This window comes from Macadamia integrifolia, chromosome 9 (assembly GCF_013358625.1).
Source record: "Macadamia integrifolia cultivar HAES 741 chromosome 9, SCU_Mint_v3, whole genome shotgun sequence".
In the NCBI taxonomy this organism is placed as follows: domain Eukaryota; kingdom Viridiplantae; phylum Streptophyta; class Magnoliopsida; order Proteales; family Proteaceae; genus Macadamia; species Macadamia integrifolia.
This window is the reverse complement of record NC_056565.1, coordinates 20,494,955-20,522,500: the sequence shown is the minus strand read 5'-3', so window position 1 is coordinate 20,522,500 and position 27,546 is coordinate 20,494,955. Positions and strand designations below refer to the sequence as shown.

The 27,546-nt window shown below is 38.7% G+C and overlaps 2 protein-coding genes across 2 annotated transcripts; one reads left to right on the top strand and one right to left on the bottom strand.

Annotated features, from left to right (window-relative positions):
* Nucleotides 1-1,263: 1,263 nt before the first annotated feature.
* Nucleotides 1,264-12,208, top strand: LOC122088260 (probable prefoldin subunit 2). The gene is made up of 3 exons (XM_042657459.1): nt 1,264-1,445; nt 1,516-1,574; nt 11,536-12,208. Exon 3 carries the CDS (start codon nt 11,538-11,540, stop codon nt 11,985-11,987), a length of 450 nt encoding a protein of 149 aa, XP_042513393.1. The 5' UTR covers nt 1,264-1,445; nt 1,516-1,574; nt 11,536-11,537; the 3' UTR covers nt 11,988-12,208.
* Nucleotides 12,209-18,701: 6,493 nt separating this feature from the next.
* On the bottom strand, nt 18,702-19,853 carry LOC122088662 (transcription repressor OFP11-like). The gene has a single exon (XM_042657978.1). It carries the CDS (start codon nt 19,554-19,556, stop codon nt 18,867-18,869), a length of 690 nt encoding a protein of 229 aa, XP_042513912.1. The 5' UTR covers nt 19,557-19,853; the 3' UTR covers nt 18,702-18,866.
* Between the last annotated feature and the right edge of the window lie 7,693 nt (nt 19,854-27,546).

The window sequence follows — 27,546 nt, the reverse complement described above, 5'->3', positions numbered from 1 at the left end:
CCTAGAAAGGCATCATGGGCCTTGCCCTAGTGTGGGGACCAAGGGAAGCGTGCACAAAAGTATCCATAACAGATTTTGGCTTCTCATGAAGGTAGGGCTATCATTTCATGCCCCCTGTGTCTGGGTGTAGGGGTGACGGTGCCCTTAGGGTTCCCTTTCCAAACTTTAATTTATCACATGCTCAATTTTTCTTAGGTAAAAAATTAGTCTGTCGTTGCCCCACTGGGCTTCCATTGGACATTTGGACAGAAAATTTTCGGACCCTAAAAAAATATTTATCAGGTGGCAAACATTAGGTTCACGCATGGAATAATGACATCCCCCCTAACCACACTTAAAGAATTTAAACAGTGGCACCAGGATACAGACACAATCCGATCCAGTGTTGATTCATGTTAGAATTAAAGGTATTCAAACCGATCCGATTTGATTCGAATTAAAACCATGATGAGACAGACCGCGCCAAACATCCGTGATCTCAATTTGGAAAACAAAATGGTCCAAGCTGCCATTGGGAGCCATATTTAAAGAATTGGGTATAACTTATTCTCAAGACCTTCCTACCTTGTGTGGAATCTCACATTCTCAAAAGCTTTTCACTTTCCCTCTTCACGAGGGCAATCAAGATCTTCTCCGATTTTATTTTCAAACACATCAATTTTTGTGCCTCACCTTGCTCGGTCTTGTCATGCTATGACCTTGCCAAACCTTGATTATACCACTTGTTAGGGAGTTGGATGGAACTCAATCTCAAAAGCTAAGGGTTAAGGAGTGTTCAACAACAAAAGAAAAATGGAGATTCCAAGCAAGATGAAGGCTAGGATTAATACAAAAAGATTAACGGGTTATGATTAATTATAATAAATATCAACTATGCGCACTTTGGACCACTCACACGGGGGTGTTTAATGCTCTTCAGTACTTTCAGTGAAAGTTGAATGATTCTCATTCAACCCCAGTATGACTTGATCAATGTGATTGTGAGGTAAGTATGGATTCGTGGGATTAATCGGGCCTTCGACTTGGATACTCGTCGTTAGCAAAAAGACAAATAAAAAAAAATAATAATAAATATTAAAATATTAAAAATATCGACTATCAACCTTATGGGTTAAAAAAAATTCAAATATCCATATAAATCTCCACATTGGACTACCCACTTCCCTTATGTGTATGCTCTTCCGTCTTTCTTTGGATGGTTCATATCATGTTTTGTTTAAACTGTCTATCTTTTCTGAGTCAACTCATACTTTAAATTACCCAATCCGATTCGAATATTTGAAATGATGCTTCTACAAAGCACTGTCTAGATGGTATCTCCACTCCAACAAAGGCCAGAATCCCTAAGTCATAACTCGTAAGTTTGTTAACTCGTTATTCCGGTGGCTCGATATCGGCGTCGAACTTCTACGTACCAGCTCCTCTCTCCGTCCGTCGAACAGATGGTAAGCCCTTCTCTCTCAGTAGAATCCCTAAGTCATAACTTGTAAGTTTACTAACTCGTTATTCCGGCAGCTCGATATCGGCGTCGAACTTCTACCTACCATCTCCTCTCTCCGTCCGTCGAACAGTTGGTAAGCCCTTCTCTCTCGTACTGTCTGTAGTAATCCCGCAGTTGGGTTTACAAATTGGTTGTTTTTTCATTTTTTGGTGGACACAGTACAGAAACAGAAACAGAAACCACAGTGAACTCTTGTAAGAGGGCTTCAAATCGTTGTTGCTTTTTTAATTTTTGATCTTTTTAATACACCTTTTATATGACCCAAAACGTTTAATGACTAGGGTAGACCCAAATCCACGGTTATGAATTTTGCTAGCAAGACCCGTTAAGACTCAAACAATGATATGGGTATTGCTTCGCTAGAATCAGTCTGCTTCTAATTTGTAATGTGTTTCTTGAATCAGTTCTTACAATGATCAGGACTAGGTAGGCTTGCTTTTGCAGTTGCCTGAATCAATTAACAAAATGATATCTATTATGACATGTCTTTGTTTAATCACAGTATTCTGTTTTAGTTGTTTGAATTCCTGCTTCGCTTGTCAAGTTGCCCGAATGATTTCTTATAGTATACTGATTTTAGAAATTCTTCAATCTCTAGTATTCCTTTTTCTTTGTTCTTGTCAATCATTAAGTCTCTGCACACCTGGGTCTTGGCCTGGCGGTTTGCAGTGCTCAGTGAGTATGCCTGAGGGTTGGTCACTTGATCGACTTTTCTCAAGTGCATCTAGCTTGGTTCATACCAATTTCCTTGCTTTCCAAAAAGTGTGGCCTTGGGCCCTGTTGACTCCTCCATGGGTCTGGCTTAGCCCCTATGTGGGTCTACTATGTAATGGCCAATAGGCCTTGAACTGGAACCAAAAGAAAATTGTGCCTTGAACTGGAACCAAAAAAAAATTGTCTCTCGAATTTAGCATCTCTGCGGCACAAATGAAGAGGGAGTTTCAGACTTGGGAATCCTCTTTGATTTGTTTTGTTTTTTTCATCTTTTTTATTGCATTGTTATGACAATTCTTACACTCCTTCCTTGATTGTAAAGCATTACTTATTATTCACTTTCATACAATATCTTGGAATTCTTAAAGTATTTGCCAATATATCTTCTATTTTGTTTTGATTGGATCCATGTAGCTGGCCCCGTTAAGTTGGGATTAAAGTTGAGACTGTTGTTGTATATCTTCTATATATCATTGTCAGAACTATGTCAACTTAATGATGCTTCTGATATTGCTGAATTCCTAAAAGAGAAACTGTGATTGAGGTTTTTCTATAACTTCACTGACATTGCAAGCCATGTGATGTAGGGAGGGTGCCTAGACAACTAGGTTTCCTACAAGGGGTCAATCCACCAGAATAAGGAATACTCAATAGGTCTTGAATTGGGTTGGGTTCAAAGTTGCTCAGCAAAGTACAGATTTAACATGCAAGATAATAGACTAATTAACAGGGCAACAACGGTCAATAATAATCTAAGCATGAAAAATCACTTAAATTACCCAAGCGTCAAATGGGGATATGGGAAAGGGAACATGGCAGCGAATGTGTGTTAGGTTTAGCACAAATCAATCAAGACACTAAGCATAATAAGCGACCCACGCAGTTCTCTAAAATCAATAAACTAATAAGGTAAAACAGCAGGGATTTTTTTTTTAGGATAACAGAAAATAGATGGCTTGAAAAACAGAGATTAATTTCAGGTTTCAGTGGGGGAGATAATGGGGATAATAGGCATTCAGTGGATGTGGATAGGGGAGTTTTACTTACCTTCTTGCTGTCCCGATCTGAGGAGAAAAGGAGAAGCCGAAGTCCTCTAAAACAGAGGTGTAGTCCACCTTATTTGACGAGAGAGAAGGTCCAGCTTGATGATGTAGTGCTCAGCAGTAGCCCAACTTGTTGATGAGGAACTCAGCAGCAACCTAGGTGGGGTCTATTCGATGGAGGTGATCTCCATTTACTGTGATCAATGGCTGCAACAGTGTAGCAACAACAGAGAGAATAGAAACATCAAAAGAGAGATAAAAGTCGAGAAAAGAGAGAGAAAGTCGAGAAAGAGAGAGGACAAGAGTGAGAAAAGAGAGAGAGGGAGAATCGTGAGAGAGAGAGAGACGATGATTTTTCTTCATTCAATAATTTTTTCATTAATTAGAAAAGAGATGGCCAATGGCTTTACACTTATAAAGAATAAGATTACCAAAAATAAAAAGAGTTATTTAGGAACTCAATCTCTGAAATAAGAAATTACCTAATAGACTAATAGAAAGAAATACCTAGTTTCCTAATTATTCAAAATAGTTAAATAATAATCTGAACTAAAGTAAATTACTAAAATAAAACAGAATCTGGTGGGGTCCACAAGGATTTGCCGATTGGGAGAAAAGGGGGGGTCGAACCCAGCACTGGGAAGGCTGGTTCAACTCCCTCTCTTTCCTTCTTTCTTCTTTCTTCCTTCTTTCTTCTAGCTTTCCTCCAGCCAAATAGAATGCACATGTGGCTGGGTCTTGCACCTACGCCGCTGGTATACTTGGATGTCCCCATCAACTCTCCCCGGCTTAGAAGAATTCACCTCCGGTGAATTATGGCTCATGTAGTACTCAAGTAGATCCGGGTTGAGTTGTTGAATTTCTTGCACTGTGATCCAAGTGTTGTCAATTTTCGGATGTCCATGCCATTTGACCAAGAACTCTCTGGAACCTCTTGTGTGTGTGGATACAATCCTCTCATCAAGGATTTCCTCAAATTCTTCAGTTCTTCTCGTGACCTTAGGTACAGGTGGTAAGGAGGTTGGGGGAAGTGGTTGGGTTGGTTCAGTGATATCATCAAGGGTGAAAGAGAAGTCTTCAAGGTCATCAGGGTAAAAGGGGGTAATGGTAGAGGCACCATGGTATGGGACAAGATCTTCCACATTGAAAATGTTACTGATTTCCATACTAGCTGGTAGATCAAAGACATAAGCATTGGCACCTATCCTCTTAAGTACCTTGAAAGGACCTATGCTACGAGCATGTAGTTTGCTCGCTTTTCCCCTAAGAAAACGTTGCTGCTTGATTCTAACCATCACCATATCTCCCTCTTGAAACTCTTGTAGCCTTCTGTGCACATCTGCCTTTGACTTGTATTGATCGTTGCTCAATGTTATCTGTCTTCTTATACCTGCATGCAAATCACGTATATGCTGAGTAAATGACTCGGCTGATGGGGAGGTTTTGGAACTGGACACAACTGGGATAAGGTCTATGGGTACCCGAGGCTGGTATCTTGAACAAATCTTAAAGGATGACGGACCAGTGGTACGGTTCTTAAAGCTATTGTATGCAAACTCGGCCTGGCTAAGGACTTGATCCCAACTGGTAAGGTGTTCTTCTATGAGGCAACGCAACAAATTTCCCAGACTTTTATTGACAACCTCAGTCTGACCATTAGTCTGAGGGTGGAAAGCTGAAGAGAAGCGGAGCTTAGTGCCCATCATCCGCCATAGGGTCCTCCAAAAATGACTGGTGAACTTAACATCCCTATCAGACACTATGGTGAGGGGCAACCCATGGTACTTGACAACCTTGTTAAAGAACAATTTGGCTACTATGGACGCATCAAAGGTCTTAGAGCATGGGATGAAGTGGGCCATCTTCGAGAAGCGACCTGCAACCACATAAACAGAATCATGGCCTCTCAAAGTTTTAATCAGATTAAGCACGAAGTCCATGCTAAGGTCCTGCCAAGGGGGATGGGGAACGGGTAGGGGAGTGTACAAACCCGTGTTTTGCTTTTGTTGTTTGGCAGTCTGGCATGTCCTACACTGACTCACAACTCTAGCAACGTCCCTCTTCAGTCCTGGCCAAAAGAATCGGTCTTTAACGAGGGTGATGGCCTCATCTCGATCAAAATGGCCAGCGACTCCCCCAACATGCAATTCCTAGATCAGGAAATCTCGGAGTGAAGTTCTGGGAATGCACAACTTGCTTCCTTTAAAAAGGAAGCCCTCTCGGAGTAGGTAGTCTGAGCGACTGATAATGTTACCTCCACTTAAAGAAGTGAACGGCTCACTAAAATCAGGATAGGTGAGGTACTGGTCTTTGACTCGTTCGAATCCTACAACCTCTACACTTGTTATCTGGAGCAACACACTAGCCCGACTCCTAACATTAGTGTGACTGAGGAACATGTTTACTCGACTTAGTGCATTTGCAGCGGTATTCTCGACACCAGGTCTACGTTTGATTACAAAAGTGTACTCCTAGAGAAACTCGACCCACTTAGCATGTCTATGGTTCAGCTTATTTTGGGCGCTCAGGTATCTCAGAGCCTGGTGGTCAGAGAATAGCACGAATTCTTGCGGTAGGAGGTAATGTCGCCAATAGCGCAGTGATTGGACAACCACATAGAATTCTTTGTTGTATGTGGAATATCGTTGCCTTGCTTCATTAAGTTTCTCACTAAAGTAGGCAACACGGTGTCCTTCTTGCCCTAGGACACCACCTATTTCCAATACCATATGCATCATAGTTTACTTCGAAGACCTTAGAAAAATCTTGGAGGTGCAGGACAGGGGCCTCAGTCATAAGCTTTTTAATCTCAGTAAAGGCCTTTGTAGCACTCTTAGTCGATTGAAACTCATTTTTCATGCAATCCGTGATAGGAGACATAATAAAACTGATCAGTAAATGAACCTCTTGTAGAAAGTGGCTAAGCCATGAAAACTTTGCACTTCATGGACATTAGTTGGCTCAGGCCACTCTACAATCGCTCTCACTTTCTCAGGGTCAGCAGACACTCCTTGGGTTGACACAACAAACCCTAAGAAGATGACTTGATCACTCATGAAGGTGCACTTCTTGATGTTGACATAGAGTTTTTCTTGTAAAAGCATGTGAAAAACCTTTTGTAAGTGATCCACGTGGGAAGACTGGGTCTTATTGTGTATGGGGATGTCATCAAAGTAGACCACTAAGAACATGCTGATGAATGGTTGAAGCACTTGATTCATTATTCTCATAACGGTGTTAGGTGCATTTGACAAGTCAAAAGGCATGACTAACCACTCGAAAATGCCATCCTTCGTCTTGAAGGCTGTCTTTCGCTCATCTCCAGGCCTAACCTGAATTTGGTGGTATCCGCTCTTGAGATCAATCTTCGAGAAGATCGATGAGTTAGCCATTATATCCAACATGTCATCAAGCCTAGGGATGGGGAACCTATACTTGACAGTGATCTTATTGATGGCCCTACTATCAATACACATATGCCAAGTGTCATCTTTCTTTGGCGTGAGCAAGGCAGGTACTACACGGGCTAAGGCTCTCCCTAATGAATCCCTTCTGTAACAATTCATTCACTTGCCGCTTGTGTTCGGCGTGCTCTTTGGGATTCATTCAGTAATGGGGTAAGCTTGGGAGAGAGGACCCTGGAATTAAGTAAATAGCATGCTGGATGTCACGCATAGGCGCTAACTTATCAGGTAGTTCCTCAGGGAATAACCTCTCAAATTTCCTCAACAAGGGTTGTACTTCTCTAAGGCCTTAGTGAATAAGCATGGCCTATCGGTATTACTCTGTATGGCAACTAGAGCATAAATCACCCTTGACTCTTGACACTCTCCTTCAAATTGTTGATTTAAAATGTTGATGTACTTCCCTTGTGTTTTGGAACCCGTACTTCCTTAGGGGCATTGGGGGTTAGCCTGATTTTCTTCCCTTTGAACTCAAAGACATAGGTGTTAGACTTTCCATAATTGGTGACATCCCGGTCATATTACCAAAGTCTATCTAGGATGATGTGGGCAACATCCATCTCTAAAACATCATACCACACTCGATCCTCATATCCTGCAAAGTGTAGGGGAACTAGACACCTCAGATTAACGGGAATGGACTGATCTACCCAGGCAACCTTGTAAGGCTTGGGGTGGGGCTCGGGTTTGAGGCCCATTTGAGCAACAACGCTCTTGGCGACCACATTCATGCAACTACCGCTGTCTATGGTGACGCGACAATTCTTGCCCTGGTGACATGTGTAAGTGATGAAAATATTAGTTCGTTGCCAATCATCGCTACTCCCAGGTTGTGAGACCATGCATCTCACAAGATCGAGCTTGAGGTCACCGGCCTCCTCGGTGTCCTCATCGGATATGGTCTCATCTGGTCTATGGTCCTCAAACTCATGGTCTTGAAAGCCCTCTTGGTAACTTTCTTCAGGAGTCTGCTCACCCACATAGAGGTTTTTGTTGGGACACTCTCTAGAGAAGTGACCATACCCTCGACACTTGAAGAATTGTTGTTGCCTACTGCTCTTGGGTACTTCTCCCAAGATTCCTTTACCCTTATTGTCAAATTGTTATTGTGATACAGCAGGGGGTTTTGGGAATCCAGTTGAACCTTGGGGTGGTTTCCTAAAGTGGGACTCCCCAGCTTGAAAGCTCTTCCTTTGAGAATAAGTTCTCATAGAGGACTCCACCTCAAGGGCTACCCGAAAGGCCTGTGGAATGTCTCGCACCAAGTGGGGTGCCGTACGTGATTGGATTTCGGAGTTGAGCCTAGTAAGGAATCTAGCAAGTGTCTGCTCAACATCCTCTTGAATACGGCTTCTAATTTTCAACTCATTGAACTTGCTCATGTGTTCGATCACAGTCAGTTTTCCTTGCCTCAGGGTATTCATGTCTTTCAGCAATTGTAGCCTATATGTGATAGGTAAGAATTCCCTCTTGAGCCGCTCTTGCATTTCTACCCATGTTGTGATGGGCTCAAGTCCTAGGTTGGCCTCTTGGTACTCTAGGTCTGTCCAGAAGTCCTGGGCGGCTCTGATAAGCTTGAACTTAGCAAATCTATAGCGGACTTCCTCGGGCATATCATAAAACTCAAAGTACTTATCCATCTGCTTAATCCAATCTAAAAGGATCCTAGCATCAATCTGACTATCATAGGTAGGGGCATTTACCTTAATCATCCGCTTGACATCAAAACCCCTATCATAATGTTCATAACCTTCATCATCTCCATATTGGGTATGGTGCCTTGGAGCAGGTTGTCCTCAACCCCTACCCCTACCCCTACCCCTACCCCTACCCCCACCTTGACCTCTACCACGCCCTGTGCATAGAAAATTATCACTTATCCGGTCATAACCATCAGCGTGGTTGTCATTGTTCTCTATCTCAGGGCTAGGGGCTCTTGTTCTAGGTCCAGTGCCTAAGGTATTGTGGCATTGCCGTCCGTCTGAGTTTAGGGCATTTATCTCAAGGGCGGCAAGCCTAGTGGTAACGGTCTGGAGACGAGTAGCCTGTGCCTCCCCATCAGCTAACAATGTTTCCCTATTAGCCAACAATGTGTCCCTATCAGCCAACAAGGTGTCTCGTTCAGCCCTACTGGCAGTTAATTCAGCTTGGAGGTTTCTCAGGAACTCCTCGTTCCTTTGGAGGACTCTTGCCCATTGCTCTGGCTGAATAGTGGTACTAGGAGGGTCAGATATGTCTTGGTATGCTCTACCACTATGGGTGGACATAAAGAAAGGGGGCAGCCAAGGTGTGGCTGCCAACAAGTACTCAAGGCCTACTCAGAATCTCTAATTGAGATAAGTAGTTGACCATCTCGATCCTAAGGTCAGAAATTTCCCTCTCAAGAATGTGTTTCTGGTGGGAATAGCGTCCAATGCTATTTGGTCCAGCCAAACGAAGGAGAAAGAGGGTATATTCTAACTTAAGGTAAAACTCCTTTAGTTTAGACTCAACTATGGACAGGTTGTAACGGAGATTAGACCTCAGAAGATTAGACATGTAAATGGTGACAGCGACACCCAATCATAACAAGACCAATCAAAACCATGCTCTGATACCAAGATGATGTAGGGAGGGTGCCTAGACAACTAGGTTTCCTACAAGGGGTCGGTCAATCCACTAGAATAAGGAATACTCAATAGGTCTTGAATTGGGTTGGGTTCAAAGTTGCTCAGCAAAGTACAGATTAACATGCAAGATAATAGACTAATTAACAGGGCATCATCGGTCAATAATAATCTAAGCATGAAAAAACACTTAAACTACCCAAGCGTCAAATGGGGGTATGGGGAAGGGAACATGGCAGTAAATATGTGTTAGGTTTAGCACAAATCAATCAAGACACTAAGCATAATAAGCAACCCGCGCAGTTCTCTAAAATCAGTAAACTAATAAGGTAAAACAGCAGGGATTTTTTTTTAGGATAACAGAAAATAGATGGTTTGAAAAACAGAGATTAATTTCAGGTTTCAGTGGGAGAGATAATGGGGATAATAGGCAGTCAATGGATGTGGAACAGGTGGGTTTTACTTACCTTCTTGCTGTCCCGATTTGAGGAGAAATGGAGAAGCCAAAGTCCTCCAAAACAGAGGTGCAGTCCACCTTATTTGACGAGGGAGAAGGTCCAGCTTGATGATGTAGTGCTCAGCAATAGCCCAGCTTCTTGATGAGGAACTCAGCAGCAACCCAGGTGGGGTCTATTCGATGGAGGTGATCTCCAGTTACTGTGAACAATGGCTGCAATAATGCAGCAGCAACAGAGAGAACAAAAACAACAAAAGAGAGAGATGAAAGTCGAGAAAAGAGAGAGAAAGTTGAGAAAGAGAGAGGACGAGATTGAGAAAAGAGAGAGAGGGAGAATCGTGAGAGAGAGAGAGACGATGATTTTTCTTCATTCAGTAATTTTTTCATTAATTAAAAAAAAGATGGCCAATGGCCTTACACATAAAGAATAAAATTACCAAAAATAAAAAGAGTTATTTAGGAACTCAAATCTCTGAAATAAGAAATTACTTAATAGACCAATAGAAAGAAATACCTAGTTTCCTAATTATTCAAAACAGTTAAATAATAATATGAACTAAAGTAAATTACTAAAATAAAACAGAATCTGGTGGGGTCCACAAGGATTTGCCGATTGGGAGAAAAGGGGGGTTGAACCCCACGCTGAGAAGGCTGGTTCGACTCCCTCTCTCCTTTTTTCTTTCTTCTTTCTTCTTTCTTCCTTCTTCTTTCTTCTAGCTTTCCTCCAGCCAAATAGAATGCACATTTGGCTGGGTCTTGCGCCTATGCCGTTGGTATACGTGGATGTCCCCATCACCATGGCTTCAAGGACACTTGAATTTGGGAGGGGAAGGGTGTCGCTCTCTTCCTCCTATTTATCTCCCCCTAGTCCTATTGGTATTCATTCAGCTTGATGCTTCGTACACAGTTAGGAGTGAATTAAAGACTTGTGGGCAGTGTTGAAGGTAGAAATAGGTCTAAGATGTTTTTTTTTCACTTGAGTGTATTGCTTTATCATGTCTCAGTTTTTCAGTATGGGAAGAAAGAGAGAATTTATTTTCATGATTGACTGCCCCTCTGAGTTTTCAAAATTCTCTTGGAAGTGAAGATCGTATCTGTTTCTGGACTGTGGTGCTTTGAATTTGCACTGATAATGTGAAATAAAAGATGTTTGTTTGACGCTTGAAGAAATTTCCATGTGGTATATTTTGTCTGCTGGTGATTGCTCTCCCTCTCTCCTCTCCTGGTTACAGCATCTGCTGGGTAGCTTGGCGGTTTGTTAGTTGGTTTCTATCTGACTCATTGAATTCGCTATTGTTCCATTGAGAAATGTCTGTTACTGTAAGTAGGTTTTTATCATTTACCAGATGATTGGTCATTGTGTTTGTTTATGCTTATCTCTAATAATTTAATATATATGATATCATTTCTTGGAGGGAGCATGAACATGCATAATATTCAGATGACAGAATGATATACTTAAGTGTTGTTATTTTGAGTATGATCTATTAGCAGAAAATAGGTTATTGTGGTTTGCAAACTGAAAATAGTAACTCTTTATGTATAAGATGCACTTGTCATCTGCTTTATAATCTTTTTAGTTTTTTCATCTGCAAATAATATTATCCTTACATGAGTGAGTTGTGAAAATTCCCCAGAAGGACATAAATTCATTTTTTTCTTTTTTTTTTTGGGGTGGGGGTGGGGGGGTTTAAGATTTCATAACTGTTGTTTTGTTTCCTTTTGGTCTCATTTCCTTGGGTTTTTACAGCCATGTCGAACAAAGCTGAAGGTGATTGTAAGGAACCAGTGAATGAGCAGGCAATTGCCAACATATATGGCAACATGAGGTCTGACATCAATCAACTTCACTCAAAAATTACAGAATTGGAGATGGAAGTGAGCGAGCATTCTTTGGTGATTGGAGCCACACAGCCACTTGATCCATCTAGGCGATGCTACCGGATGATTGGAGGTGTGCTGGTGGAGAGAACCATCAAGGAGGTCCTCCCAGCAGTCCAGCGTAACAAGGAAGGTCTTGAGGAGGTGATTTCTCGGATGAATGAAGCATTAGAAAAGAAGAAAAAGGAGATTGCTGAATTTGAGGCAAAATATAAAATCAGGATAAGAAAATCAGATGGTGAGGTTAAGGATGATGGAGGTCGGAAGGAAGGTTCTGCTCAAGGAGTTCTTGTGGGTCCTGCAGGTGCCAAGAATGAATAATTAATTGCTTGAGATTTTTTTTTATATGAATTTATTTTATTTTTTGTTGAAACGAAATTTGATTTGGTTAGTCTTTGGTGTTTATACTAACTTTATATAATCTGTTCTCTATATAGTGGGTGAATGATCATTGACCAAGCACTTAGTAGAAAATTATTGAAGGGTAAATATCCATCCTATGGTGCACATATATAAAGTGACTCTTAGGGACCTTGCTGTTATTTTTTATGTCTTGGCTGCTCTTGGTACTAACATTCTCTAGGTGTGAATTAACAACTGAAGCTTAATTCTGAATTTATATTGGCTTGTTCTCTTTGGATTACAATGCATGGAGCCAGTGGGGAACTTGAGCATCATTTGGTGTGGTCTCGGGTAGCTGGGTCATGCAGTTACCGATTTTAAGAATTATTTGGATGAACCCTTTTTTCCCCACTCCCCATCTAATACTTTGATTTTCTTCCTTGAGGTTGCCTCTCAACATTCTTGGGGTAAGGCTGTGTAGTCCCCCCCCTCTCCCCCCACCCCCCCCCCCCCCCCCAAAAAAAAAAAAAAAAAAAATGCAGGAGCCTTGTGCACTTGAAACAGGTGGGATCAGAATCCTGCTGAGCAAGTTCCTGGTGATGCTGCAAAATTTTGCTTTGGACAGCAGTACCGTAAAACTGATTCTTTCAAAAAATGGTGATTGTTTCTTTCTGGCCACAGACCATGGATAAGATAGAACATTAATGTTATGCCCTTACTTTTGAGTCCTTTTCACCCTAACCTCTAGTTCCAAAGCACAATGTGGGAGAGAGTAAAGGACGAAGCAGGGTAATTTTTCTATTTTTGGGTTGGAGAGGCTTGGAGGGGATGGATAAGGTTCCCAAATTGAATGGTGGAAAACTTTTTTTTTTTTGTTTATTATATAATTTTAGGGTTTTGGCACAATGATTAATTGCACTATTGCGATTTGTTGATCACAGCTTCAAACCTTAGAAACAACTTGTAGTACAGGAAGTAAAGTTACAGTGGGAGTCTTGTGCACTGGATAAGCATAAAATGACTGTAAAATATGGGGACTAAAGAAATGTAATTTTCTACCTGATATGTTGACTTGTTGGGCTGTGACATCATTGTTTTAAAGTGAGGTTAGCATTTTCATGGATTTTAAGCTTGAGTCTTTGGGTTATAGAGCCTGAATTCAATGATTTAGACTTCACCAAATAAATAAATAAAATAAAATAAATGAACGATTTAGAGTGCCATCCCTACTTAGGTTGGGTCATCGAATTAAGCCCATCATTATCAAATGACCTGCTCATATGTATGGAGTATATAGTTGGCCCGAGGGATTTGTTACATTGAAGGCCTGGATGTCTGACGTTAAGAAAAAAAGAACAAGTAATATATAATCATTAAAAATCAATTTTATTTGGGCGAGTGGTAGCAGGACGTACGTATTGTAATCTTATTTTTACTTTCTTTTAATATTAATCGTTTATTTAATATTAGATTAATCTAAACTATCTATTAGTTTTTTATATTGTAACTGATTCCTAGTTTTTAGTGTGGAGAGATGACGGACATTCTTTGCTAACAGAGTTGTAAACGGTTACTTTACTTGTCTAATATTATTTTTTTATATAAATAAATAAATAATAAAAACTCAATACAAGCGAACTCCTCCTTGGATTCCGTTGGGAAATCTCGATTCTCTCTCTCTCTCATTACTTCTTCTTCAACGCCGTTCCTTCTTTCTACAGCCGCTATCATCATCATCCTCTCTCTCTCTCTCTCTCTCTCTCTCTCTTTGCTCAAAATAGGATGAGGTAAGAAAAAAATCAACATAACTATTTTCAGGCACTGAGCATATGAGAGACTTGGCCACACATATCTAAATACCATATTTGCATATTAATCACCAAGGAAAGAATTTGGATAGTAAAGCTTGCATGTATGGCTGAGGACAAATTTGAATTTATAAAGTAAACAAAGCTCTTGAATATCTAGGATTTTATTATTACCTCTTAGGTAGATATTATTAACCTATGAGAATTTACCATGGACACAAATCTTCAGTGAGATTGATAAACAAAACTTCAACTAGACTGAAGAGCGCTAAAAAATGAAGAAGCAAGGAGAGAGAAAGAGAATCGAGATTTCTAAGCAGAATCAAAGGAGTCCATTTATATTGGGATTTTATTATTTATTTATTTGAATATAAATAATATTAAATAGAGTTATAAACCGTTACAACTCTGTTAGCATAATTAACATATTTAACACGTGTCAATCATATCACTTACGTGAACATTCACTGGGCTCCGGACGTTCCACATTCCTATTTTTTGCACTTACCGTGACCATTTTCCATTTTATTTATTTAAATTCAGCAGAAATCGGCTTAAACCTTAAAATTACTCGATTTTTTAATTGTACCCGTGATTTTGGAAACGGTTTGAACTTTAAATTACCCGATTTTTGAATTGAGTCGCTAATTTTGGAATCAGCCTGACCCCTAAAATGACCCAATTTTCGGATCAGGAATCAGATTTATCGATTCCGATCGGATTTGATTGTCAATTCTGGTTCCTTAAACAATGGTCCCTCGTCTCTTGGTGGAGGCTGGACTCTGGTTCATCTAGTTGGGTTTTAATTTTTTAATTTTTATTATATGAACAGGAATAGGCTCAGTACTGATTTTTCTGGTGCTAATGGCTCAACTAATAATAGGGGTTGATGTATAAAGGGTATGAAGGCCATTTCTCAAAAATAGTAAAAGAGAGATACACGCAGAGGCCATATTGAATCTACCTTTCTTTAGATTGGATTCCACGAAGGGTGGGAGATCTGAAATGAAACGGAAGAGAGGAAAAATGTTACTTAGATGGAAGGGGAGGAAAATTAAATGAACAAAGAATCTTAAATCCTCCGCTTTGGTTGTTCAGGTCTAGACTCAATAACTGAAGATGGTATGAATACCCAGATCACGTTTTTAGGTGTGGATAGGTTTCTTGCAAGTTTCAAAACTTTTTTTTTTTTTCTTTTCTTTTCTTTTCTTTTCTTTAAAACCTACATTGGAATGGGGCCGGACAAGAAACCATAAGGGAACAGCAGGGGACCTACAAATTAAAAGATTACGTCGCTATCCTTCCAAGGGTTATTGCAACCAAAGGTGTGGGTCTCTCTCACTCTAATTAACTAAACATTATATATCTGTTCTTCCTCATATGGTTTAGTTGTCTAGGAGAGACAGCAACCTCACTAATATTGTATTATTGGGCAGCCAATTAACCATGCTTGTATCGTTTCAAGTCTCCTGCATAAATATATTCTACTATTGCACACATTTCTTATGGTCGAATGGATTTTGGATCTACCTCGATGGCCTAGTTTCCACCGGGACCCATGACACACATCTTCTTACCCACCCGGGCCCCCAAACAAAATATAAATAAATAAAAATATATTATTTAATTTATCTTTACCACCTAAGCCATGTACGTGTGAAAATTAATCATTGGTCATTGATTATTCATGATATTCCAATAATATTATCTTTTTGACCTATTAGCAAGGTAGGATTTTACGAATCGGGTTTCGGCTAACTCTGATACTATTATGATCATGTATCAATCATATGGGTGTTCTTACATTGGAGTCACTTGGAAATTGATATGAGTTGATGTGGTCTTGGGTTGCCTCACCTCGTAAATTGATTTATGGAGTTGAGTTCTGTATCAATGGTATTAAGTAGTCAATGCTCAGGCCAACTTATACATGGAAGGGGCGATATGATGGCAAAAGTGAGAGCCGCTAAGAAAGGACTACTTACCATTAGGTAGAAACCTAGAACGGAGTGAGAGCCCCTCAGAAAAAGTTACCTGATTTGGAGTGGGTCATCGTAGATGTTGGATTCAAAAGCATGGTGGTATGTTACGATCTCATATCAGTCATCTGTTACTGATCTCATATTGTTTTAAAAAAAAAATTGATGTGAGTTGATATGATATTGGATTATCGCACCTTATAAACCAATTTATGAGATTAAATTCTTCCAAACCCATATCATATGTGTTGGTATTGATTCTAAAACTGACTGATATCCGATCTACTACCATGAACTAAAACTATGTAGAACAGTAGAAGGGTGACAATCTAATTCTAATTCTAATTCTTGTAACTCTGGTTTTTTTATTTTTACAAAACTTATAACCATGGTTTCACTGGAAGGTATAGAGGATCTCACGTAATTACAAATCTCCCACAGTATTATATGTTTTAGTTTTACCCAGTGAAGCCATTATGCCAAGCATGAACAGAGAATTGGCTTTATTAAATGATCTTTTCCTTCAAGTGGGCTCCCCATGCACTTTGGAGCTGTGATTTTTCCATGAGTATGAGACAAACGATACCAGCCAATTTCCTGTAAAGGAGATGTATAGATAAACTTGGAATCTTTCATTTGAGAGTTCAGTTATAAACTAGATCTCTTCACATTTACCTATTTACCCCATTTTGTGATATCATCTTGTGGAGAGTTTATCCGAAAACTTTAGAGAAAGTAGTTTTCTTGTACATAAAAAGTACACCCATTTAGAGTCATAAAAGTTCAACACCTTATAATACGAAATCTATAACGCCCTCTCCCCTCTCATTGTTTTCCTATATCTTATGAAAACCATCTGAACCTTTGATGAAGGGATTTTGATTTTCCTTTGACCATAGGTGAAAAAAAACTGCTTCCATTAAATAAATGGGTTTTGTTTTGTGTAATCTCGGCTGGTTACATTCTCACTTAATTTATGGATTTTGCTCTCTTTTGTACAATAAAGGTCAGTCTTTTTTGTCTGATAAGATAAAAATAGTAATATCAAACTTTATAATGTATATTAATCTCATTACATTTACTATGTTTTATCGGATCCATGTTAGATGTTTACAACTGATTACATGGAGATTATACCTTAAATATATAATCTCTAATATAGTACTCCCTAATATTAGTTGGTAGTTGGTACTAGGAGAGGGGGTGAAGGTTATGGTTGAATAAATAATTGCTCGGACTCCAAAACAGCCATGCGGCCTAGGTGAAAGTGTATAATCCCATTGGCACCCTCAGGGTATTATAGCATTCCTGTTTCCTATACATATATTTTATAAAACGTAACGTGACGAGATTACCGGGAATTGGGGATCAACTATGGAATCCATGTCATCACTTAGACAACGTCTTCTGTCAAAAAAAAAAAAAAAAAAAGAAGAAGAAAAAAAGAAGGCAAAAGAACACTCTTTTGATCGCGCAACCCTTACATCTATACCGAGAGTGAAAATGATAGGCTTCACCCCTCTGAAATATAAAAACCCCATCATTTGTAGATGCTTATATTTGTCCGTTTATTGGCCCTGTTGATATAAAGGTTACATAATCACAGAGTGTTCTATTTTCTTAAAAAAAATAAAGAAAAAGAAGTTCAAGTAGCATGGCCTTGACCCTAGAAGTAGAGATAGCGAAATGAGCACCCCACCCCTCATGAAAAGTGAAAATTCTATCTATATTGATACTTCTACATGTACTTTCATTGGCCCCCATGCATGCATGACTAGGGTGCATTCGTTTCCCCAATATATATATATATATATATATGGGAAAAAGAATGGTAGCGGTTGCATCCTCTACGCCAAGACATAGGGAGCACAAAAATACCGCTTTACCCTCATGTGGTCAATACCTCTGCCTACGTTCATATTGGCCTATGCACTGAAGCAACAACCACATGACCAAGGACCATTCTATCCGCCTATATATATATATATATATATAACTTTGTCCGAGAGTGTGGGGTTTGCGCCCACACAGTGGGGGTGAAATGACCATCCAACCCCTATGAAAGGTGAAAATGCCTAATTAGAGAAGGTAGTTTACTTGCTGAGCTAAGAGGAAAGACAGAACAGATCCTCTTTTCCTCATACTTAACCAACAACTGTCACTACTCGAACTGTTCACTCTGTTAGCCTGGAGTTTACTTGCTTGTTTACCCTAACTACGAACAAGATTATGCTTGTCTGTTGAAAAGCTCCAAACCTCTGATAGGAAAGCAACGTATCTCACCACACACAAAAAGTTATTGAACAAGAGCGAACAGACTAGTGCAGGAACCACACTAGTGCAAGAACCATACTCCTGGCCGAACAGAGAACTCTTCCCCATATATATTGTCACTGTAACCTATGAATGACCGCCGGATCAACGGTTCACTGATATCACTAAGCACGACATGACTAATCCCAAGTTCACTGTTCTTAAGCACGAGGTGACTCATCTCCAAGTTATTATTAAAAAATAAAAAATGGACAAAATTGAGATTCTCTCTCTGTTTATGTGTTTGTGTTTGGCATTTCTTGTTTATTTTAGTGGACCAAACCTTATGGTCACACCAATGAGACGATCTGAAGCAGCTGATCCAAACCATAGAGCAAATGCATGCATAGACAAGGTTGGACATGAATTTTATCGTTTCCTAACCTAACAGAGCAACATCTATTTTATTAATCACCATATGGAGGAGGGTTCTTTTCTCTTTGATGGTAGTAGTTGATGTCTATCCTCTTCCTCTCTTCAGTCTTGTCAGGGATCTTCTATCTGTCTTGTGAAAAAAACCGTGTGAAGAAAAACAAAACAGAGATGCAAAACAGAGGAAGAGAGGAGATATTAGAAGAAGGGAGAGAGAGAGATTAGAAACTAATCAACTATAAAGACAAGATCAAAAGGCTATATACAGACAAACAGAAGTTACAGATCCAAAACTACCCAACGAGAAAAACAAAATATATCTCAACTGAAATTCCTAAAAATTGAAAAAAGTATCGGTTAAATAAGAATTTTATGAGATGGGCAAGTTACAACAACCGCCGTGAAACCATACACCGGCCGGAGACTACATCGGAGCCGGAAGAATTGCTGCTACCGTTGGATTTCGTCGACGTCGTCATTAGACTAAGGAGGAGATCAGCAAAAGCGCCGATGATAAACTTGTGGGTGTGCTTAGGGTTGAGAGTGAGATAGCACAAGAGTAATTCGTGAAGGTAATCCCAATCAGACCTCACGTCAAGCAATTCGCGTGCCTCAACCATCTCTTGCATTGATCGTCTGAAATCCGTATAAGGATCTGGCGAGAACGTGGAGATGGGAATTCCTCCGATCAGTAGTTTCTCTGTTTCTTCTTCTTCAGGAGGAGGAGGACTTTCCGTTGGCGATTTGAAGATGGAGTTAGATCGACCAGGGGAGGAGAAGAATAAGCGTTGTGAAGCGAAGATGGTGGCGAAATCAGGGATAGTAGTTTCCAGTAAATCCTCGGAATACTCTGAAGATGAGAAGTTGTGGCTGGAACGACTCACTGATTTGGAAGTTGAATCAGAGGTGAAATCATATAACGAGTTGAAATTCTTCACCAGGATCGACGTTGTTCCTGTCTCTGTGCTACGTTCGTGATCGCTCGCAACGAGTGGCGCGCGAGGAGATTCAGTGACCACCGGACGTTTACACTTGGAAAAGCAGCGATGGAGGTTCTTGGCCAACGTATTCGGCATTTCTGCTTCTCTGCAACGCAGAGAGAGAGCGAGAAGAAAGGACAGGGAGGCGGTCAGATGAGAGAAAGAAAAAAGAGGAAGTGAAGAGTGGATTTATGTGTTTGTAATCTGCAAGTAAAGAAAAGAGAGAGGGAATCGCTGCAGAGAGGGGAACCACGGTCGAGAGAGTAGAGACTGGACCATTTTTTTTTTTATCGATTGGATATTACTATTTGATGATTCAAATGGTCACTTTCTAACCGTCGGATTTGTCAGAATGTAAGGACGAGTCTGGGCTTCAAGAGGAAGACATGCACATGAGGTGGGACCGGCTTATGGTGTATTGTAAGTCTGCAAGATGATAGGATATTAGGATTAACTACTATTCCATTAAACTGTTTACTAGTTATTTATATAACGTGAGAGATCGGACGGTTATGGTTTCTTATCAATTTTTGATGTGATGTGATGTGACATGATGTGTAGTGGGACCTTGACTGCCTAATTTGGGATCTTGTGGGTCCCACTACTGAATGAGTACTTTAATTTTACCATCTCAGACCATTTTTTAGGTTAGTAATCATAACCTGGTTTTCAATCGAACCGGGTTCTATTTAAACCTTTTCTTGAAAACGGCTAATTATTGAAAATAGTCAGATAAACTGTAAGGAGTTAAAGGACCATCAACCAAACCTTTTACTCTCTAATTGAGTGGACCATGGTGCACATGGGGAGAGAGCCCATCCACTTTGGTGGAGAATTGGAGATTGCTTATATATATATATGATAAAATTGCCAAATTGTCCTACCAAACATTATCAACTGTCTCACCATAAGCCTCAACCATAGTTACCTAATTGGTGTAATCCCTAATTTTGTGGTGATGACTTCAGGCCGGCTGCTATCCTATTGAAACGCAAAGTTTTGGATCTTAGTCGAAAAAATGAATCCATATTTTTATGGGACATTTAATTGGATTATGAGGCCGAAGTCATTGTGAAAATAGCATTTTACCTTTCTTGTTTCCAGAATGGATTACGAATTGAGCTCAGAGCCAAACCTAATCCATGTAACACACAATGCCTTTAGACCAGAGAAGCTACACCCACGGTGCTCAATAAAATTTGAATGTAAGAAAAATAAAAATGAATTTTATGGCCTATATCAACACCTTATTTGAAGATTTTTGTTAATCAAGGTTTTAGATATTAGTATTGCCCACATTGGTCACTATCAATATTGATATGGTTGGTATCGACCCATATCAAGCACAAATTCAAAAGCAAGCTTTTTGATACTCCCATTCTGTATTAATATTATATCAATATAAATTATTGATGATATTGATACGTATTTATCGATGTAGCCTTTACAATACCGATACATAAATCTATCCTTTCATCTGAATTATGAAATGTGAACTATAAAACTATTAGTTGCAAACCAAGTTTAATCTTGAACTCAAACTAAAGAAAGCATGAGGATCGAGAAAATGTATCAATGTATATATATGTATGTATGTATATATTTCATAAAGCTGTGATTCGGATAGGCTTAAATTTCTCGAAGCTTCAATTATTGATCAACAGTGGCAGTTCATGTCTTCATCTTTGTGTGCAAATTTTTAAAAGAACGTGGAAAACGCCGTAATGTGTCTTGGCGCTTTAATACAAGGGAGTTCATTGAGTTCATAAAACGTGTATTAAGTGATAATATAATACCCCAATTGGTACCTTTGATACCTTAAAGGAAAGTACTAAAAATGTGGTCATTTAAATTATTAAAACATTGAAGCTTGTAGCTACCTTCAACAAAAGAGGGTGTGTGCTCGGTAAAAGGTAAAACAATAACGCTAAGATCCATGTTTCAAGATGAATAATTGTCCCCTTTGCCAAACGGGGCTTTGGCATGCACAGTTACCGTTACAGTTAATTTGTCTGTTTTTTGTTGTTTATTCACACTTGAAAAAATCGATTGATTTCTAGGGTTTAGGGCGATTCCGATTGATTTTGGAATCAAGATTGGAATTGATGGAGGTTAATCTCGTTGCCAATTCCACTTCTTCGAACAATGGCAAGACCCCTCTCCAATCTAGACCCGGATTCTCTCCCACCATTGGGCGTCCCAACATATATTTGATAACTAGGAGGATTTGGGGTGCACGCCTATATGTTGGGATGCATGCCCAAGTCCTCCTAGACGTTTGATGCTGCATTGGGTGTCCTAGCGGCTATAGAGGATCTGAATCCTTCTAATCCTCAATTCCTTAGAAAATGAAATATTAGGTTAATGATGACTCTTTTGATATAAGAACTGTCTATATGAATTATCATTATGTTATTATCAAAAATTAACATTGTCCTGCACATTTTTTGAATATGCATGTTAAATAATATGATTTAACCTCATTGAAAAAAAATATGTTGTATTAAAAGGGCAAACAAGTAAACTTACAAATTAATTTGACACTTTAAGTTTTAGGTATGTCAAGAAGAATATTTCTTTGATATAAAGTATCTTAATTTTTTCTCCTCTCAGTAAGGTTGCTTTATTGTGACCTAGTGGTCACGGGGGTTTGAGTAAGAAAATAGACATGGATGTAAATGGAGAATTTAAAATTTGAATTCAATTTGCATTTGTATTCTGTTAGAGGTATTTGAATTTGAATTCTGATAAGACGGAACATAATCTATACGAATAAATATCTAATTAATTAAAAAAAAAAAGTAGATAATGTACTTGAGGGTTTTTGATGATTCAAAAGGTTTTAGAGAATGTGGGGAAAAACTAACTATCAAGGTGGGGGGGAGGGGAGGAAGATCCAGGTTACACAAGTTAGGGATGTAAACGAATAATAGAAATAACTATCAGGGTGGGTGGGTGGGTGGGAGGGGAGGAAGATCCAGGTTACACAAGTTAGGGATGTAAATGAATAGTAAAAAATCTATATTCAATTTGCATCCATATGTATCTAGAGCCTAGTTATTAAATTCTCTTAATTAAACGTGAATAATTCGGGTCAACAGAATTTTACCAAATTTTACGACTAATTCGGTTCAAATCCGAATCAAATAAAAAATTCTAAAAATTCTTTTATTTTATATATTTTTTTAAAATTCGTGAATAATTTGGCTGAATCGAATTTTAACCGAATTATAACCGAATTTTATCCCATATAAAAAAAAAAAAAAATTATCTTGAATAAGTTAATAAGCCTTTAGAAAATAGTGTGATTATTATACATTTATTATTCTAATGTTACTTTTCTTTCTTTTTTTAATAAAAACCTACAAAACTTATATTTCTTGAGGTAATCTCTCACACTTCTAAAAAAAAATAATAATAGTAAAATCTTTCACCCCATTTTGGTTTTACTTACAGTCGTTACTCTCTCTCTCTCTCTTTAGTCTTTAAGGTGAACATGCATGGTGGGTGACGTGGGTGTAGCTGAATTTGTGCTCAGTCCCCCCCTCTCAGTCTCTCTTTCTCTGATTCAATTATTTGAGTAATAAGAAATAAGTTTAGAAAAAAAAAATATGACTAAATATAATATTTTTATCTTTAAAATTTAAAATTTTAATTTTTATATTTGTATGTTACATACATATGATAATGGATAGATAATATGAAACAAGTATTGCAAATATTAAAAATAACATTCGAATTTTTTGTCTGCTTTTTATTTTTGTAAACGAATAATTCCTGAATCTGAATCCGAACTTGAATTTTATTATCTTTGCTTTCTTGACCGAATCGTTAAATTCATGAAACGAATTAATCCAAATAATTCCCGAATCCAAAATTAATAACTATGATTTAGAGGTATCCATATTTGATCAGGAGATATCCAGATCCATTCACATCTAATCTATATTTGATCTATTTACATCTATAGAGATAGCTTCTCCGTAAAACAGGAGTAAGACTGCATACATTATAATTACCTTCCTCGACTCCGTAACAATGGGAAACCTCATGTAGTGGGTACGGTTTTTTCAATCTTTTCCCCTTCAACAACCTTCTTGATAACTACACGGGTTGGATCCATGTTCTACATGATCTCACAACCATCTCATAAGTAAAATTTCAATCCAAAATGTGTAAAAAAAAAAAAAAAACTAGATTAACGCATCGAGTGTAAGGATTAATTGGGCGTAATGTTCACATGGGTCATACATAGTCCCTAGATTGTTAGGTGAAGGTTTCAAACTCAGCAGCAGAACCATGGAAGAGGGATGCGATGCCCTCTGATGACAACTACACTTCATTTGTACGGACATAACAAATATGTTGGTGAGTTGGCGTGTACGTTTATTGGTCACAATTAAGATCATGTGGGCCTTTGTACGTAGAAAGAATTCCCTGCCTTGATCCCCATTTTCCTTGAGACAAAGTTGCTGGAATTCCAATGGCAGATGCCATTTCTGTTGCAGACCTAAAAATTAAATTCTATGGACGGACTCTTAAAGCTTAATTGGATGATTCCTCGAACCTGTTCAGGCCATCAGGGTGCATGGCCTTGGTCTTTATTCTCTAGTTTTTGACACGTATTTCTTATCAAAACCTTCTTTGCAAGTTGAAGTCCAACAAACAAGTTCTCTTTATGAGTTATTGAGAAGTTTGACTTGTAAATCTGTAGTTATGAAGTTGTTGGCACAAAAATTCTTCCCTTAACTACAGTTAGTTGACCGTATTGATATGTGTGTGGGCGTGCTAGAATTTTTCTTGATCGGATTCAAAATCAAATTTGACTTTGACCAAGTGATTTGGGTCATACTCTTGCCCCGATAGCTCCAGGGATTTTGTATGAATCAAAACCTCCGAAAGATGAGAGAATAAATTGCATTAATCCTCTCAAAATGAGTTTTTGAAATACAAAGCACTAAAGCCTAATGTATAGACTCTGTGGATTGAAAATTCACAAAGAAATGAACAAACAAGTTATACTCCCATCTCTAATTCTAAATACATGAATGAAAAATACGAAATTGAAATAAAGAGTAGCATTGTTGGTTTTGTTTGAATGTGTTGATTGTCCTCTTGTAGCAGGCGGCTTTTCCTCCTTATATACCTTGAATCCATTAACTGTCCATCGCCCACGTTATTTGCCCACTTCGCCCATTAAGTGGTTCTTCTAATGTACTGTTATCACCTGTCCCACTAACTTTGCCTTATATAAGCATATCTTAACTGCTCCAGCGAACCGGTATCAACTTTTACGTCGGTGAAAAACCGACATGGTCAGCCCATGTTTTCTTCCAAATACCCAAAACTGCCCCTGCCATAGGGCGTAGTTTGAATTTTGGGCGCCAATAGAAGTCCTTTTTAAAAAAAAAAAAATATATATATATATATATATATGTAAATAACGATATTTATTATTAATTAAAAAAATTCTCTTAATTTGGTAAAAAAAAATGTGGTTTCTATGACCAGTATGATAAGAGAAACTTAAAATTCTAAGCACAAGTATGAGAATGTTTCTTGAATTTATAGATTCTGAGAATTAAAAAAACAAAAAAAGGGGTTTTGCTTGGGATAATCTTGGTTAGTTGTATTGAGTCTGCCACCATGTCGATGTTGCCCACATATGCAAATCGGTGTTTATCCATTTGTAAATTAAGGGATCATGGTATTTTTGGTAATGGAAAGTTCAATCTTGTAATGATCTTTTCTGAGAAATTAAAAAAAAAAAAAAAAAAGGTGGGGGGCGGGGGTGGATTTGCTTAGGGTAACCATGATTTGTTGCATTGAGCCTATCATTATAACGATGTTGTGCGTATACACATACCGGTGATCATTGATTTGTATAAAATAAGGCCGGAGCATTTTGATAATGAAAAGTTCAACTTCATTATGATTTTTTTTTTTATCATATATACACACACTCGTCTTTTCTATGTTATATGGATAGTGACAATATATTCTTCGTCAACATGCATAGTTACACAATACAAAGATTATTTATAAGTTTGGGTCCATAGAGCTTCTTGTGCTTGAAATCTTTGATGTTGGAAATTAAGTAGCACCTCTCATTCGTGCCCCCAATCCAACCCAACCCAACCCAACCCAAAAAAAAATGTAAGAGTTCTTGAGACCGGATCAGCTCCCCACATGGTGAGAGGAGTTAATTGTTCTGACTAGTGATCTCGATACCTCATGAACAGTGAGATTCCATGTGGTGAGATCCAAACTCGAAGCTCTCCCTCATGTCAGTATAATGCACGACAAGATAATAGATTTTAGCATGAATTTACTTTCTTGTGACTATTTTCCTTAACAAGTCTAATGGTGAAGAATCAGGGAGACAAAAATACTTATCAGTACCAGCTTAACAGGACAAGGATTGATCCTGCAGGCACCATTGCTGTGGTGCCACTCATAGTTTTATACCAAAAAGAAAAAAACAAGAAGCTTTTATAGTTTTTGTTCTTACATGCAGTTGAGTAATGAAAGGGTCCTTGTGTCCATAACCAATTAATCAGTACTTGAACAGTTGAACCAATTGAAATTTGAAACCAAGAAGGGTTTGAGAATTCAAATACAAGCCAATATTCTTCCCAAAAAGGGAAGCCTTTTAACTCAGAAAAAGCTTTCTGTGGTTACCCTTGAGAATCATGAACTGTACATAGAGAGAGCTAGAGCTGGAATGATCAAACCAATCCTCTTAAGATTCCAATGGCCATGGATGATGGAACATGCATTTATCCTTATCTGTTGAAAGGGAAATGGCATGTGAAAGCCAGCGTTTTTGATATTTGAATAAAACCTGACCTGTTTTGAGTTTTCAACATCATGTGCCCAGTTGATGAGCTCAGGTTCCTGTGTCATTGTACTCTCCAATGGCTCACGAGAACATGTCTCATTATTTGCAGAGAAAGTGAGAGACTACCAAAACCCAAGTTTTGGGACTTCAATTAATTCAAACACTATCATAAGAAAGTACAGTATAGTAAAGCCCCCAGTCTTGCATATAAACATCTATCCTGGTCCTCCTGGAAGGCTGGAAAGATAAATGATGACCTTACCCTATAGATATAACAGATATTGGATTGGACCCATGAATTAATTATAATGGTCCACGCCCACGGTGACCCCAATTTGGCAGACTGGACTTACAGTGAAGGGTACTGTTTCAGAACTCAGTGAGTCAATCTGGGATGGCTTGGATTTCTGGTATCGTAGGCCACAGGACACAACACCACCATTTCATTGGGTTCTAAGGAACTGTCTATTCTCATCTGAACTTGAACTTGGTAACTCCGAGGAGTGAGGAGTTTGTGTTGTGTTAATTCAAGATTTAAACATGTTAAACTATAGATAAACTTTAAGAAGTTTTGATAAGCCTTTCATGACAAGAATGAATAAATAAAGACTAAGAGGGCGGACTTTGGCATAATGGTAAAGTTGCTGTATTGCGACATAGTGGTAGCGCGAATTCGGAAAATAGCCTTTTTGATACAATGGGGTTAAATTGCATACATTATGACCCTCCCCAAACTCTCCGATGGAGAGAGCCTTGTGCATAAGACACACCGCCTTTTTTTTAGGTGGGCATCACAAATGTCATGAGAAGGTTAAACAAAAAACACAACATTACCATTTAACTTAAGAAAGTATGTGCAGGGTACACTTTTTTTTTTTCTAAAGAGGGAATCAGTGACTGATGCCACAAGAAGGTGCAAAAAAATAACAACATCAACCATGTAACTTAATAGAGAATGTGCAAGTGGCCAGATACCAAGTAACTAACCCTATCACACCAATGTTGATTAAAACCTAAAAACCCAAAGAAACCACACTCTACCTTGTCATAAGCTTTAGACGTATCCGATTTAAGAGCCATCCAACCTCTCTTACCATTTTGACGAGAAAGTCAAAAATCTAATGGACAATGATAATATAGTCAGAGATTTGTCGTCCCTTAACAAATACATCTTGAAAAGGAGAAATCATTCTATCCAGAAGTACTCTAAGCCTATTAGCGAATAATTTGGTGACGATCTTAATT